We start from the raw sequence: 16,285 nt of genomic DNA on the forward strand, positions 1-16,285 counted from the left end.
GTAATTATTCTTTTTGTTTCAGATTCCAGCCTCTGCAGTATTTTGTCTTTTTCATAGAACATATGATTCTTGAAAGAGCAAAGTTTAACAAATGTGTCCAATAGACAGGAAAACCTGTTGACTTCTTCATTAATGGGATGTAGGGAATGATTGAAAGCTGTGGTGACCTGAAATCAGTGCTAACCAGAGACAGAATTGTTGATGGGAGTGGAGGATGATGCACTCTCACACATACTCCAAGCTAAAGATCTGACCCTTGAAAAGGTCATTTAGATTTTCAGGCAATTCAAAATCCATTTGCAGCACAGATCCACCTCAAGGGACAAAGGCAGGTCCTGGTACAGAGCAACCCACATAGTCCAGCTAGTAAAACAACAAAGGAGCAGGGACACTCCAGGCTAAGGAAATCAATACCTTAACTGATCTCAATCAGCTGGGCAACCGTACCAACACTGAAGCCAAGCAATCCGACTGGAGTGATCAATGTCCAGAAACTTCAGCACAGTATTTTAATTGCAACCGCATAGGACACTTTGAAACACCATGCAAAGCTAACACAAACAGATGCACTGATGATCTCAAGGTGATTCACAATGGCAAGGTACCACACCAAGAGGAAACCAACTGCTTCCTCCACTGAGCAATTCAGTAAAATACTTGAGTGAAACTAGAGCCACAAACAGGCCATACTGTGTAACAGTTGTTCTTTGCTAAAGGAAGTAGTGAACCTGTTGGGTTGTTAGGACAATGCAACATGTTAAATTTCTTTTCACTGACACAAGCTTTTATTCCAGGTTTTCATTTAAATTGAATCGAAATTCTCAAACTGGTGATACAAAACTAGATGAAAAAATAATTTGAGGAGAATGTAAGACGGTTGAAAACTGGCATAGATCAGTTAAATAATTGGGAAAGAGGCGGTAAGTGAAATAATGAGGGAAAGTGTAAATTTACCACTTAGGTAGGAAGACTGAAAAAGCAGATTTTTTTAAGAAGTGCAACTAATAAATGTTGGGATTCAGAAGGATTTGGTGGGAGTTGGCTTCTTGTGTATAAATCGCAAAGCTAACTTACAGGTACAGCAAGCAATTAGGAAAACAAATATATGTTAGCATTTATTGCAAGGGGTTTGTAATACAAGATAAATGAAGTCTTGCTGCAGTATATAGAATTTTGGTGAGACCGTGTCTGAAGGATTCTTTTGGTCACCTTACCGAAGGATATATTTGCCTTAGAGGTGAAGCAACAAAGGTTCATGGGATAAGAGAGTTATCATGGGAGGAACATAGAAACTAGAAGCAGGAGTAGGCCATTCAGCCCTATGAGCCTGTCCGCCATTCATTTTGATCATGGCTGATCATCGAATTCAATTTCCTGATTCCCCCCCTTCCTCCTATATCCCTTGATCCCTTTAGCCCCAAGAGCTTTATCTAATTTCTTCTTGAAATCAGACGTTTTGGCCTCAGCTACTTTCTGCAGTAGTGAATTCCACACATTTACCATCCTTTGGGTGAAGAAATTTCTCCTCACCTCAGTTCTCACCTCAGTTCTCACCTCAAACTATGACCCCTAGTTCTGGTGAATCGACTCTGTCTAACCCTGTTAGAATTTTATAAGTTTCTATGAGATCATTCTTACTCTTCTAAACTCCAGTGAATATAATCCTAACCGACTTAGTCTCTCCTCATATATCAGACCTGCCATCCCAGACATCAGCCTGGTAAATCTTCGCTCTACTCATGTAGCAAGGACATCCTTCCTCAGAGAAGGACATCAAAACTGCACACAATACTCCAGTTGTGGCCTCACAAATGCCCTATACAATTGCAGCAAAACATCCCTATCCCTATACTCAAATCCTCGCACTATGAAAGCCAACATACCATTTGCCGCCTTTACTGCCTGCTGTCCCTGCGCGCTTACTTTCAGCGACTGATGCACGAGGACACCAAGGTCTCGTTGAGTATCCACTTCTCTCAATTTACACCCATTCAAGTAATAATCTGTCTTCCTATTTTTGCTACCAAAGTAGATAACGTCATATTTATCCGCATTATACTGCATCTGCCATGCAGATGCCCACACTCAGCCTGTCCAAATCACGCTGAAGCATCTCTGCATCCTCCTAACAGCTCACCCTCCCAACTTTGTATCATCTGCAAATTAGAAGATAATGCATTCAGTTCCCTCTTCTTTACCATTAGTATATAATGTGAACAGTTGGGATTCTAGCACAGATCCCTGCAGAACGCCACTAGTCACTCACTGCCAATCAGAAAAAGGCCCATTTATGCCAACTCTTTGCTTCTTATCTGCTAACCAGCTTTCTATCCATCTCAAGACATTACCTGCAAACCCATGTGCTTTAACTTTACATAGTAATCTGTTATGTGAGACCTTGTCGAAAGCCTTCTGAAAGTCTAAATAAACCACATCCACTGGTTCTCCTTGGTCAAATCTACTAGTTACATCCTCAAAAAATTCCAATAGATTCGTCAAGCATGATTTCCCTTTTGTAAATCCATGCTGACTTTGTCTGATTATATCACTGCCTTCCAAATGCTGAGTTATGAAATCCTTGATAATGGACTCCAGCAACTTCCCCAGTACTGACGTTAGGCTCACTGGTCTATAGGATATAATTGAATACAATGGGTCTATAATATCTAGAGTTAGAAGAATGAGGGGTGATCTCATTGAAACATACAATTCTCAGGGGCTTGACAGGGTAGATGCTGAGAGACAGTCACATGAAATAGGGATAGGACAAGATTGTCATAGAGTTTACAGCATGGAAACAGGCCCTTCAGCCTAACTTGTCCATGCCACCCTTTTTTTTTTTTTAAAACCCCTAAGCTAATCCCAATTGCCCACATTTGCCCCATATCCCTCTATACCCATCTTACCCATGTAACTGTCTAAATGCTTTTTAAAAGACAAAATTGTACCCGCCTCTACTACTACCTCTGGCAGCTAGTTCCAGACACTCACCACCCTGTGTGTGAAAACATTGTCCCTCTGGACACTTTTGAATCTCTCCCCTCTCACCTTAAACCTATGCCCTCTAGTTTTAGACTCCCCTACCTTTGGGAAAAGATGTTGACTATCTGGCTGATCTATGCCCCTCATTATTTTATAGACCTCTATAAGATCGCCCCTCAGCCTTCTACGCTCCAGAGAAAAAGTCCCAGTCTATCCAGCCTCTCCTTATAACTCAAACCATCAAGTCCCGGTAGCAACCTAGTAAATCTTTTCTGCACTCTTTCTAGTTTAATAATATCCTTTCTATAATAGGGTGACCAGAACTGTACACAGTATTCCAACTGTGGCCTTACCAATGTCTTGTACAACTTAAGATCTATAATTTCAGCCATGATCGTTTTGAACAACAGTGCAGGCTCGATGGGCTGTATAGCCCACTCCTCCTCCTTTCTGTATATGTTCTAAAACTATTGAAAAATACATACATAAATGTCCAAGAACTTCCTGGCATTATATTATTAGATTCGGTTGGTGCTATTATACTGCATTAGGTATAATATTCAAATTTCTGCAAGGAGGTATTATAGATAGGATCTCATAGGCCCCCAGCTGGGGAGGAAGATCAGGACAAGTTATATTGCCATTTTTCATATTGACACGTATTCAAATCATCTCAAACAGATGTGGAAGTGACACCATAACTGCACCTTCGTGTTTTGTGATTGAAACAAGACTTTTAATCTGATGCAATATAATATTATTATTGTAATTACATGCTTAAGTTGCCTTAAAGAAAATTATGGTAACTGCTTTGAGCCAGATGGATTTTGAAGTATTATCGAAAGCAAAACCTGAAAGAATGTTTTGTATCAAAGAATCTTTACATAAAACAAGTACACCAAAATTAAAGGATGACTCGATTCAATGGAAGTAAGTTTTATTTGTATTGTTAGCAATGAATCAACAAATCTATTTACTGACTTGTTTTTCCATGGTTGTGTGAAGTAAAAACTTTGTACCCTATTTTCTGGTACGACACTGATTTCAACATATGTACCTTCATGTTAATTAGCTATTTGCAATAAGCAAGCACACAATTATTCACATTAATGTAAAATACAATTCAAATAATGTGTTTCTAAAGTGACATTAAGACATCACGTTCTTGTACACTTGTATAGAAAGATTTCCCAAAAATAAATGAATGTAGGCCTGGCTTCAATTTTTCAGCCATAGCCATGACAATACTCAGGTCACCTTCCACTGTAAGGTCAAGGTCAGTCTTCAGATTGCGTAAGGATTTGAAAAGCTTCTTTCCCTTCTGGCTAAAGAAAAGAAATAAACAAAACACAGCATTAAAACAAACAGAATCAGAATTTTATAGGTGGCAATTCAGGTCGCTTTGTTTGTACCAGCTCACAAAGAGCAACTATTTCATCCCATGTCACTGCCCTTTAAAATATGTTCTATTTTATAATTTATTTTGCAGAATGCTTTCAATAGTGTGTCTGGCAGGACAATTTAAGTCCTAACAATCCATTTAAAAAATAAAAATTTAACCCAACACATTCTTAATTTTCTTAGCAACAACGGTAAATTTAGACCCTCTTGTCACCAGGCAGTGAAACGATATTTTCTCAATAACCTTATCAAAACCCAAATAATTTCAAGAACTGCCAACTGATCTTCTCTTGACATTTTTTACTTTAATGTAAACAAATATAGCCTTGGTCTAATTAATTTGTTGCATTGGATTAAAAATATTTGTTTTGTACTCAGTGCCCCTATTTATAAAACCAGCAATACCATAGTGGCTTCATCAACTTATCCTCCAGCTTTTAAAGATTTGAACATTTGAATTCTTAAGTATCTCTGCTCTTTTCTTGCATATATCTCCGCTCTTTATTCTCTCTATAATATCTTTGGAGGCTGCTGGATAAGATCTGGATGGTCGCATCATCTGTTTATTCAGCTTTGACACCAAATTATAAGATATATGTCATCTATGATTAAATGTAGTTTATCTTCATCAAGGGCATTCTTAATGAGTATCCAAATACTCCTTCTGAATTTAAAAACTAATGACTGGCTGCATGTTCAAGGCACCAGATACTTTTTGGTATGATTTTAAATTCTTGATTTAAAAGTGGATCACCAGAGTTCAACTGCACATGGGAACTTCAATGATAATCAACAATATTTCAATCAGTATCATGTAGTCACTACAACCAAAAAAAAAGAAGCCCTTTTAGTGGTAATAACCTGATGTACTTCTAATCTCACCATCAGAGAAACACTGCAAATTGGTTTAATATCTAATTATTCAAATATAGAAAATGCCAGGAAAACACCAATAAGCCAAGGATGATTTAAGATAGCGATATAGAGGTATAATCCCAAGAACATCAATAAACATTTATCTGTTGAATATACATTTACTGATTTAAGATTTGATTTTAGGCAATGGTTGCTGAATGGGGACACCTGCTGGAGATAACTGTCTCACAACACAACTGCAGCAAGATAAAATATTAAACAATGGCATCATTTAACCGTGGACATTTATAATAGATTAGAGTTTAACTTGCAGTCAATTATTAGACAGTGCTAAAACCACTGTTCATCATTATTACTTATGGAACTGTAGAAATTAACTGAACATTTAAATTTAGAACAATGGAAAGAGCAAGCACAAAGAAGATTGTAGTCCCTCTGGCTAGCCCCAAAAACAAATCCCTATTCACTCAGACATACAATTTTCCACGGACATTTTCTATGCTGCTTTCCTGATTAAACAATACAAAGTATTTATCAGTGTGTAAAATATTGAAATATTTATGCATAATTTTGAATTCATAAGTATTAAAAACTTGCATGACACATCCTTATATTTCTGTAGCTATAGTGTTATAACATCTGATTTATTTACAAGTTTTACAACAGAATACATATTGCTGGAAGTTTAAGTTACTTATTTAATTGAGAGGATTTGTCTTGTACATACTCTTATTTCTCAAAGCTGGCCTTTTGATCAAATTTACATTTTAAGAAGTGTTAATTCCAGCTCAGTTATAGGAAACTATTTCAGGATTGCAATACTTTGGAATGTGTACAATTGTTTTCAAATCAGTGTTAATATGCAGAGGAGTGGAGAACAAGTTTGCCTATAGTTTAAAAACAGTTATATGCTTATTGAGAATAGAATATATGCCACCAGTTCCAGACTGAGCTTGCTGCTTTCGCCTTATTTCCAAATTATCATGTGGTAATGCTCAATGGATTTGCAAGTGATATAGAAACATAGGAAGTAGTAGAGCATTTGGCCCATCGAGCCTGCTCCGCCGTTCAAACAGATCATAGCTAATCATCTACCTCGAATGCCATTTTCTCCCCAGTATCCCCATATCACTTGATGTCATTAGTCTCCAGAAATCTATCAATTTCAGTCTTGAATATGCTCAATGATTGAGCTTCCACAGCTCTCTTGGGTCAGAGAATTCCAAAGATTCACCACCTGTGTGTGAAGAAATTAGTTCCCATCTCAGTTTTAAATGGACTATCACTTATTCTGAGACCATGTCGTCTGGTGTAGGACTCATCAGACATCTACAACTACCCTATAAGAAGTTTCAATGAGATCACCCCTCGTTCTCTAGATTCTAGAGAATACAAATCTTGTTTCTTCAATCTTTCTTCATAAGGCAATCCCACCATCCCAGGGATTAGTCTTGTGAACCTCCGTTGCACTCCTTCTGTGGCAAGTATTTCCTTTCTTCAATAAGGAGACCCAAACCGTACACAATACTTCAGGTGCAGTCTCACCATGGCTCTACAGAAATTGCAGCAAGACATCTTTACTCCTGTATCATATCCCCTTGCGATGAAGGCTAATGTTCCATTTGTCTTCTTGATTGCTTGCTGAACCAGCATGCTAGCTTTAGTGACTTGTGAACAAGGACACCCTGGTCCCTTTGGACATCAACACTTCCTAACCTCTCTGCATCTTCGCAAGTCTCTTGGTTCACTCCTATTTCTGGGAACTTTTCTATATCTTCCCCTGAGAAGAGAGACACTAAGTAACTGTTTAGTTTCTCTGCCATCTCCCTATTTTCCATTATAAATTCTCCTGTTTCTGCCTGTAATGGACCTACATTTGTCCCTGCTAATCTTTTCCTTTTCACATATCTAAAGAATCTTTTACAGTTCACCTTTATGTTTCTCTCTAACTCTTTTTCCTTACTTTAGCAGTTTCTTGGTCAGCCTTTACTGGGTTTTAAATTGTCTTGTCTGGAGACAATACACATCTTTTTAGCCTGTCTTGATGCTCTCTCCACTCCCATTGTTTTGTTTCTTAAAGACTTGATTAGTTGTAAGTATTCGCATTCCAACCATTATTCATGTAAATTGAGTCTGTGTCTTTATAAACTCTGTTTGTGAACAGAATTCCCACTCACCTGAAGAAGGGGCTTGCAGCTCCGAAAGCTTGTGTGGCTTTTGCTACCAAATAAACCTGTTGGACTTTAACCTGGTGTTGTTAAAATTCTTACTGTGTTTACCCCAGTCCAACGCCGGCATCTCCACATTTTAAATTGTTCCCAATTCTTGTGCTTACCACTTTTTCTGGCAACCTTATAAGGCACTTCCTTTAATCTAATGCAGTCTTTAACTTTTTCTGTTAGCCACAGTTGATTCACCTTTCCTGATGGGCTTTAACATCTTACAGGACTGTATATTTGTTGTAAATAGTGAGATATGTTAAATATTAGCCACTGTCAAATCTTTTCATGTATTTTCTCAAATCACCATAGCCAACTTGCCCCTCAATATCTTCATAATTTCTCCATTCAGATTTAGGACCCTAGTTTCAGGATGAACTATATCACCTTTCACACTTAATGTAAAACTCTATCACATCATGGTCACAATAAAGTAATAATGCAGCAAACAAGATGATATAAGAGAGCGACTGTTTTTACATTTCATTACCATGAAAAATATTTAGAAAACAGATGTATTTGTATAAACCAGTGGGATACTGCAATTTTAAAACAACACTGAATATAGAAAAGAGGTCTTGCATACGTTTCATCCTCTATGTATTTTATCACTGTTTGGGCTTTTCTGTGAAGGATGAGGAGAAACTGTGCAAGGAAAATGCTCCTGAGGGACAAACCAGATTTGAGCTGAAAAATCTGCAAAAGAGAAATTTTCATTCATAAAAGCAGTTGAATAAAATTAAATTTTACAGCAAAGTAGCAGATTTGCATGAACACTTTGAAAATATTATTTCTGCAAAGTTTAATCTTTTCCAACAAATGTTACAAACTACACCAAAATCAAGATACTGGAGTCAGAGCTTTACAGCACAGAAAGAGACCCCATACTGTACCAATATTTCCATGACCAAATATGAGACCAAGTTATCCATAAAAAAAGAGAAACTATTATACTAAAATATCAGTAAATTTCCTTTATTTAAAAAATACTGCTCATAACTGACATCTTAGTCCTAATATCTCATACCTGATCTAAAAACGACTTCACCAATGTGTCTCGATGCATCACATCCTGGAAGATATTCCTGGGAGAGTTCATTGAAATGTAATTTAATACAAATATAAACAAGGAAACAAAATTACAATAGAAAGAAAATTCTATAAAAATGTATCTGGTCCATGCAATGGATTACAGTCTTGACCTCTCACTTCCGAAACTCAAATTTAAATCTAACCTGGGATTAAATTACTTGTAAACTGCAGTATTCTACAAGTCAGCCATTCACGAAAAACAGAGAAATCTCAAAATTTAATCACTTAAAATTTCATTTAAAAATGTAAATGTTTTTTGACATTTATAATTATTAAACAACCAGGAGGGTATGAGGTAGCCCATAGACAATAATAGAGCCCACTATCCTAGTCCAATCCAGAAGATTGGCTGTATGTTCCAACACCGGACACTTTAGGAACTTTCAAGCGGTTATTGGATAGGCACATGGAGTACACCAGAATGATAGGGAGTGGGATAGCTTGATCTTGGTTTCGGACAAAGCTTGGCACAACATTGAGGGCCGAAAGGCCTGTACTGTGCTGTACTGTTCTATGTTTCTATGTTTTTTATACTACTATATTTATACCACTTATGGGAAAATACTGTGGAGTGAGAGCTGCAGAAATGTGCGATGTTAAGTAGAATGCATTGTAAAATCTCTAGCCAGGAACACTTGTGGGACGCTATGACATGCCTTCATGCACTTCATTAATTGGAGGGGGAAACATCGATTCTTTTCCAAGTCAGAATAACTTGGAGAAGTATTTAATAAACATTAAAAGGATGATGTGGAGAAGCAACATGCTTTGACCCAGAATAATACAGCAAAGTTCTAAGTAGTGAATTATGCCCACAATTCTCCACACATGTTCCTATATTGACCTTTATGATAAGTGGGATACAGTAAACAGAAGCAGGATGCTTTTAAGAATCTTAAATAACCAGCTAAAGAGCAGCATTGGCACAGAGCCGTGAGCAGTTAGCAAAAGAATTCCTCAGCCACGGAATGATACATTTCAAATGTTTTTAAATTTTTGTTTCATACCTTCTTAAAAAGGATATTGATGACTGGGCTGAAGATTTTCTACAAACTGAGGTTTGACCATCTTTGTTTTATTTTAAAAAGTCGAAGCTTAATTCACTCCTAACTAAGCAAGTCTCCACAATGTGTTTCATTCATACTTTACACAATATAGTAAACATCGGCGCTCGTTGTCAGAAACCGTGGACTATCACTGCAGTCAGGTTGATGTGAAGGGAATTCTACATTGTGTGTTAACTGTCTGTACAGAGAAGCCTTGGTTTTAATAGCGGGATAAGCTCGCGTCATCAGGATGCAATCCAATGAATCTACTGACTGTACCCAGCCTGCCTGTGCTTGCAAAACTCAAAATGGTTTTGATTGGGTATGATTCTGCGATTGGACAACACCTGCTAAACAATCCTGATTGTGCTAAGAGTTACACTGCTTTTTTTCAGCAATGCTCTAACTCTGTACCAAATAACTGTTTGCTTTGAAATACTCACAGATCAGGAGTAAAACTTTCATCCATATGAATTACAGTCTCAGGAATCATATCTTCCTCTGATGCGGTCTTCTGAAGTTTGTAAAGTTCCTGGCTCATGTAACTCTGCTGGTTATACATGTGTTCATGACATGGGGCCATCTGTTTCACTGTATTCACATCAACATCAATGTGCGTGGTTGGATATGGAGCATACATAATCTGACGAAAAGGCAGCACAAAGCTACCAGTAGCATCCTAAGAAAGTGAAAATTCACATTTGTTGTAATCAGAAGCATCAATTCTAAGTAATTGCTTTCAGTAATGATTGAAGATACATTTTGAATTTACTGAGCTCTAACACTTCATAATTCCACATTATCATAGAATCATAGAATGCCTATAGTGTAGAAGGAGGCCATTTGGCCCATCAATTCTGCACCAACCACAATCTCACCCAGGCCCTATCCCCACAACCCCACATATTTACCTTGCTAATTCCCTGACACTAGGGTCAATTTAGCATGGCCAATCAACCTAACCCGCACATCTTTGGACTGTGGGAGGAAACCGGAGCACCCGGAGGAAACCTATGCAGACACAGGGAGAACGGGCAAACTCTACACAGACAGTGACCTGAGGCCAGAATTGAACCCGGGTCCCTGGCACTGTGAGGCAGCAGCACTAACCACTGTGCCAACATGCCGCCCCTTTTAGTCAAAATTGCAAACATAGTTATTGAACTGGAAAATGCCTCGTAAATTGGAACAGGTTCAAAAATTATCTGTGTGTATTTTCATTTTGAATAGAAAAACAAACTGTTCTATCTGGTTTAATCCAGTGGACTAAGGTTAGGGTTAAGAAGAGAAATTATAATTTAAATACCACAGGTTTTCAAACAATGGATTCCTGTCTCAAAACTCTCCAAGTCATCAGATTTTGTCTATTAGTTCTCCATTTTTCTCCATTTATTAACTCACCCGCATGCTATTTTTATTGGATTAAAACACTTAAATGGTGATCGTGCCATTACCATTTTAGGTATTAAGCACTCACTTTCACAAATACGAGGGGTACCCAGATAAATGTTAACTTTTCCAAGAGGTTCTCCCTGAAAACCTTTGTCATTCATAGATATATAACTTGCTCCATATGCAGAATTACTTTTCATATTCACGGGATATATTCTGGGTAATTTCCATTATGGACTATTCATTAATCAATTTGCATGTTTAGTGATATCTGATTCTCACTTGTTGTCTGAACGACACCAAGATCAGAGAAAATATAAGATAATTGATATCCCAATTTTATTTAGAAGAACAGTAAATGTATTCTCTTTAAAACAGGCCATAATTTTTGACATCTGCTCCAGTATACAAATAAAATGTTGCTGTTCTGTACATTCACATGAGATTGAAACTAAAAAAAAATCTTCCAAGGTTAAAACCGTATGTACCTACGTGGATTTAAAACTGATGCACAACTGCTAGCTAACATCAGCAACTATTGTCTGGAGCTTTTTATTCAAAAGGGTACAAAATATAAATCATCCAATAAGCTGTCTTCTGAAACTTATAGAAAAGAAACTGCTTTACAAATTATCTATGAGACTGAACTCCTAATCCCTGGACCCCCTCCCAAATTAGCTCCTTATTACTGGACTCTGGAGGGTCTTTGGGCAAAGAAATTAATCGAGAACTGCATTTAATCAGTGTAGGGATGAGAGAGAGGAAAAAATGTGTGTGTAAACAATTTTTTATCCCAAATTGTAGTTCTCTAATTAAGGTAAGAACACAAAATAATATCCATTTTCTGTCCCCAATGGAGAATAAGCATTCATTATAACTTATTACCAGAATAATGCTACAGATATAAAGTTGATGCAGTAATGGCAGCCTTCTATCCCATACGACAATGGCTTGCACAGTGGTGGTCAACTGACCCTAGTGTCAGGGAATTAGCAAGGTAAATATGTGGGGTTGTGGGGATAGGGCCTGGGTGAGATTGTGGTTGGTGCAGAATTGATGGGCCAAATGGCCTCCTTCTACACTATAGGCATTCTATACGACAATGGCTTGCACAGTGGTGGTCAACTCTCTGTTAAGCATAGCCTGGTGACAGTGGGCAAAGGCAGCGCACAATTCACTGGCTCCTGTTTTCTCTGCACTAGCTGAGTTTTTGGTTTTTGTTCTCCTCTTCCAAGGTTCTTCCTGATTGCCAGCCACGGGACTCCCAACGAGAGACAAGCCTTGCTCCTTACATGGCCATCAGCGACCATCACCCAGGTATCAATGTCCATTGTTAGCGTATCAGGTCAGAAACCCCAAGGTATATTATGAAACCAGACTAGACGCCAGCAATTTACTATTTTGGCATTAGTGTGAGTTTAGACTGTTTCATTCCAGGTGCAATTCTACTGACACACTAGGGAGCTTTTATCAAAACAATTTTTATTTAACAACAGTTTAATTATAAAAAATGAATTAGCTTAACTTTTAACAATTGAACAAACTATAATCATGACAACATACAATTCTTAGGTGCTAAGCTATCTCCATATGAATTCCAATCAAGCAAGCCTCTTCAAAATCAGTTAACAAAACACTGGCTTACTTGCTTGAACTTAGGATGTCAGCCATGGAGCTCCCAAACAATCTCCAGAGACAGAAACACAAAGAGACAAGTCTTGCTTCTATCAGAACCAGGCAGTAACTACTTGTTTTAAAATGAAAGGAGGAAGGTTTTCAAAGCTTGGATTTGGACCAACTAGAAAAATGGGCTGGAAAATGGCAAATGGAATTTAACGCAGACAAGTGTGAGATATTGCACTTTGGAAGGACAAACCAAAGAAGAACGTACAGGGTAAATGGTAGGACTCTGAAGAGTGCAGTTGAACAGAGGGATCTGGGAATACAGGTACAGAATTCCCTAAAAGTAACGTCACAGGTGGATAGGGTCGTAAAGAGTGCCTTTGGTACATTGGCCTTTATAAATCGGAGTATCGAGTATAAAAGTTGGAGTGTTATGGTAAGGTTATATAAGGCATTGGTGAGGCCGAATTTGGAGTATTGTGTACAGTTTTGGTCACCTAGTTACAGGAAGGATGTAAATAAGATTGAAAGAGTGCAGAGAAGGTTCACAAGGATGTTGCCGGGACTTGAGAAGCTGAGTTACAGAGAGAGATTGAATAGGTTGGGACTTTATTCCCTGGAGCGTAGAAGATTGAGGGGAGATTTGATAGAGGTGTATAAGATTTTGATGGGTATAGATAGAGTGAATGCAAGCAGGTTTTTTCCGCTGAGGCTAGGGGAGAAAAAAACCAGAGGGCATGGGTTAAGGGTGAAAGGAGAAAAGTTTAAAGGGAATATTAGGGGGGGCTTCTTCACGCAGAGAGTGGTGGGAGTGTGGAATGAGCTGCCGGATAAAGTGGCAAATGCACTTTTAACATTTAAGAAAAACTTGGACGGGTTCATGGATGAGAGGGGTGTGGAGGGATATGGTCCAAGTGCAGGTCAGTGGGACTAGGCATAAAATGGTTCGGCACAGACAAGAAGGGCCAAAAGGCCTGTTTCTGAGCTGTAATTTTCTATGGTTCTATGGAAAGAAAAACTGTTTTTTCCTTGCAAGCTTAGCTCATCCCATTAGCACATGACTCTGTCCCTATCAACCAACCTAACCAAAACGCTACTCTGAAACCCCAGGGGAAACCTAAGTAAACATAAAAGCATTAGCCCTGCTTAAACAAATATTTTGTGTACTCATCTTATTCTCCCAGCTACTATTTTAAAAGATTTCTTAGACAAATCGGCACCTTGCAAAACAGAGCTGAATTTTAAACATACCCTTTACAAGAAACATGATATCAATATATTTCTCAAAGGCACAGTAGCATCACACCACCATCCTCATATCTTGTTTATGGGTATCCTTGTCCTGGAGATATGGAAGCCCAGGAGATTGTGATCCAGTGGCTAATTCACTGTACAGAAGGTCTTTGGGTACATGGCCATCATCCATGGGATAAATATGGTTGAGCCAGCGCAGATATCCTTGGCAATGAGTATATGCTGATGATATTAGAATGCTCCAAGACCTGAGCTGGTGACTTTGTCCTGTCAAGAGATATCAAGGATACACGTGAGAGTGAAGGTGGAAACTGTTTTTAACATGTCTAGCATATGTTGTCCAGGTCTCACCACTGGAGAGGAGTGCGCTGAGGACAAAGGCTTGGTTGACTTGCAGTTTGGAGTTCCCAGTTAGATTGCTATCAGCTTGGACATAACAGCTGCAGCTTTTGCAATCAGTGTCTTGATTTTAATATGGCAGATTATTGTGGAGACTAGATTTGTCAAGTTATCAGTAACCCCCACTGTCACATTGTTAGTGCTGATAGGTGGCGGTATGGCAACATCCTGGACTGTGACAATAGTCTTCCTGATGCTGATGGTCAAACTAAACTCTTTACAGCTGAGAGAGAGTCTGTCCATTTGTCACTGAAGATGTTCCTCAGTGTGGAATATCGAAAGTGTAGAGCAACTCTCTGACGAGGACTTAGCACACATCTATCTTGATCTTAGGCAAGCAAGGTTGAACAGGTTTCTGTTAGTTCCGGTATGTAAGTAAACACTCTCTGTCGATAACCTGAAGGCAAATGACAGCAGCAGAGAGAGGAATATGCCAAAGTGTCAGTGCCAAAACTCAACCCTGTTTAACACACTACGGCTTTTAAAGGGTTCCGATGATGCCCCAGCTGAGCTGACCTTACCCATCATGTTATCATGGGAAGAGGAGATCACATTGAGCAGTTTTGGTGGGAAGCCAATTTTCTCCAGCAACTTAAACAAACTGTCACTACTCAGGCGATCAAATGCCTTGGTGAGATTGATGAAGGCAATATATAGTGGTCTTCACTATCCACAGCATTTTTCCAACAGCTGTTGGGCTAAGGAGGTCATGTCAATTGTAGATCTTCCAGTTCAGAAATCATACTGAGTTCAGGGTAGATGTGTACAGCCAGGATCTGCAGTCCGACAGGGGTATCACGGGAAAATACTTTTCCCACAGTGCTCATCAGGGAGACACCTTGATTGTTGTTCATATTGCTGTGATCACCCATGTTCTTGCACAACAGGGACATCCAACTTAGTGAAGGGCCACATATCAATTTTTTCCTCACTCACTGGCCAGTGAGCAAAACTTTCAGAAAGATAATGCATTTGAAATTTGTTGACTCTGGCCCACAGTTTGTTGGGCCTTATGAACTGATAGTATCTTACAGTTCTGAAGAAGGGCTTTGGTTTGAAACATAAACATGACTTGCTAAGTGTTTGCAGTATTTTCCATTTTACTTTTGTGTCTGTTTATATACTCCTGCTCAATGTGCCCAAAACCTCAGAGCATTTTTGATCCAGGAGTTCAATCGGTTAATGCACTCTTGGGGTCAATGAAAACCCAGGTATGATCCATCAGGGTTGCAAAGGCAATTGCAGAATTGCAAGGAGATGCTGCAAGGCTCACACGTAGGCTTCCGGAAACAGCTGAAGGGTGTTGTGGTCTCTGGAAACAGCTGAGAAGTGACTGGTCCCCACTTGCAAGCACATATGGAATACCTACTGGAACAACAATAGGAATGTGTGCTTGCTGCCAGCCAGTCCAACAAACTGAGGTAGTGTGCCAATGACTACTGGTTACAGCTCTATCAGACCATCCAAATGTCCTTCATTCATGCATTAACAAAAGTTCACTGAGTAATTGAACACAAGTTCTCTCAGCAATCTCAGGTGAGCTCTTAAAAGAGGAAGAAAACGGAAACACACACACATGGGAAACAGGTCTGCCATCCTACAGGCCAGAGGACGATTCTTGCCAATACAAGGAAGGAGTAACAGGGAGGAAAGAAGTAACTTAAAAATTGCAGGAGTAAAGAAATACATTGTTATTTTATGTGAATATAATCCTACCTTTAAAAGGCCTTGAACAAAGAGACCGGAATCATATTTGAATGAATCATTGGCATTAGCAAGTCGTGAGCATTTTCGTTCAGTTGGACTCAAGAAAAGGCAAAGAGTGCGAACCATCTGTTAATGCAGAGAAATAATTAACAGATCACAAAATAAGTTATGCACAAAGCAACCTTTCAAAATATAAAAGTCTAGAAAGGCACTGATGTGCCTGATTTGTTGTAGAAATAAGTGAGACTAATAAGCACTCATTGTTATTAACATGCAAATCAAACAGTAACTATG

At 38.6% G+C, this 16,285-nt stretch overlaps 1 protein-coding gene across 1 annotated transcript in view; it reads right to left on the reverse strand.

Moving 5' to 3' along the window:
• Window positions 1-3,902: 3,902 nt before the first annotated feature.
• The window catches only part of c9orf72 (C9orf72-SMCR8 complex subunit), a 49,011-nt gene continuing 36,628 nt past the window's right edge, over window positions 3,903-16,285 (reverse strand). The window contains exons 6-10 of the mRNA XM_078213907.1: window positions 16,001-16,117; window positions 10,060-10,295; window positions 8,506-8,563; window positions 8,065-8,174; window positions 3,903-4,307 (exon numbers count right to left, since the gene is read on the reverse strand). Of these exons, the coding sequence (XP_078070033.1) occupies window positions 4,121-4,307; window positions 8,065-8,174; window positions 8,506-8,563; window positions 10,060-10,295; window positions 16,001-16,117 (708 nt within the window). The 3' untranslated portion in view covers window positions 3,903-4,120. The remainder of the gene's footprint in view (window positions 4,308-8,064; window positions 8,175-8,505; window positions 8,564-10,059; window positions 10,296-16,000; window positions 16,118-16,285) is intronic.

Source organism: Mustelus asterias, chromosome 6 (genome assembly GCF_964213995.1).
Source record: "Mustelus asterias chromosome 6, sMusAst1.hap1.1, whole genome shotgun sequence".
NCBI classification, from domain to species: domain Eukaryota; kingdom Metazoa; phylum Chordata; class Chondrichthyes; order Carcharhiniformes; family Triakidae; genus Mustelus; species Mustelus asterias.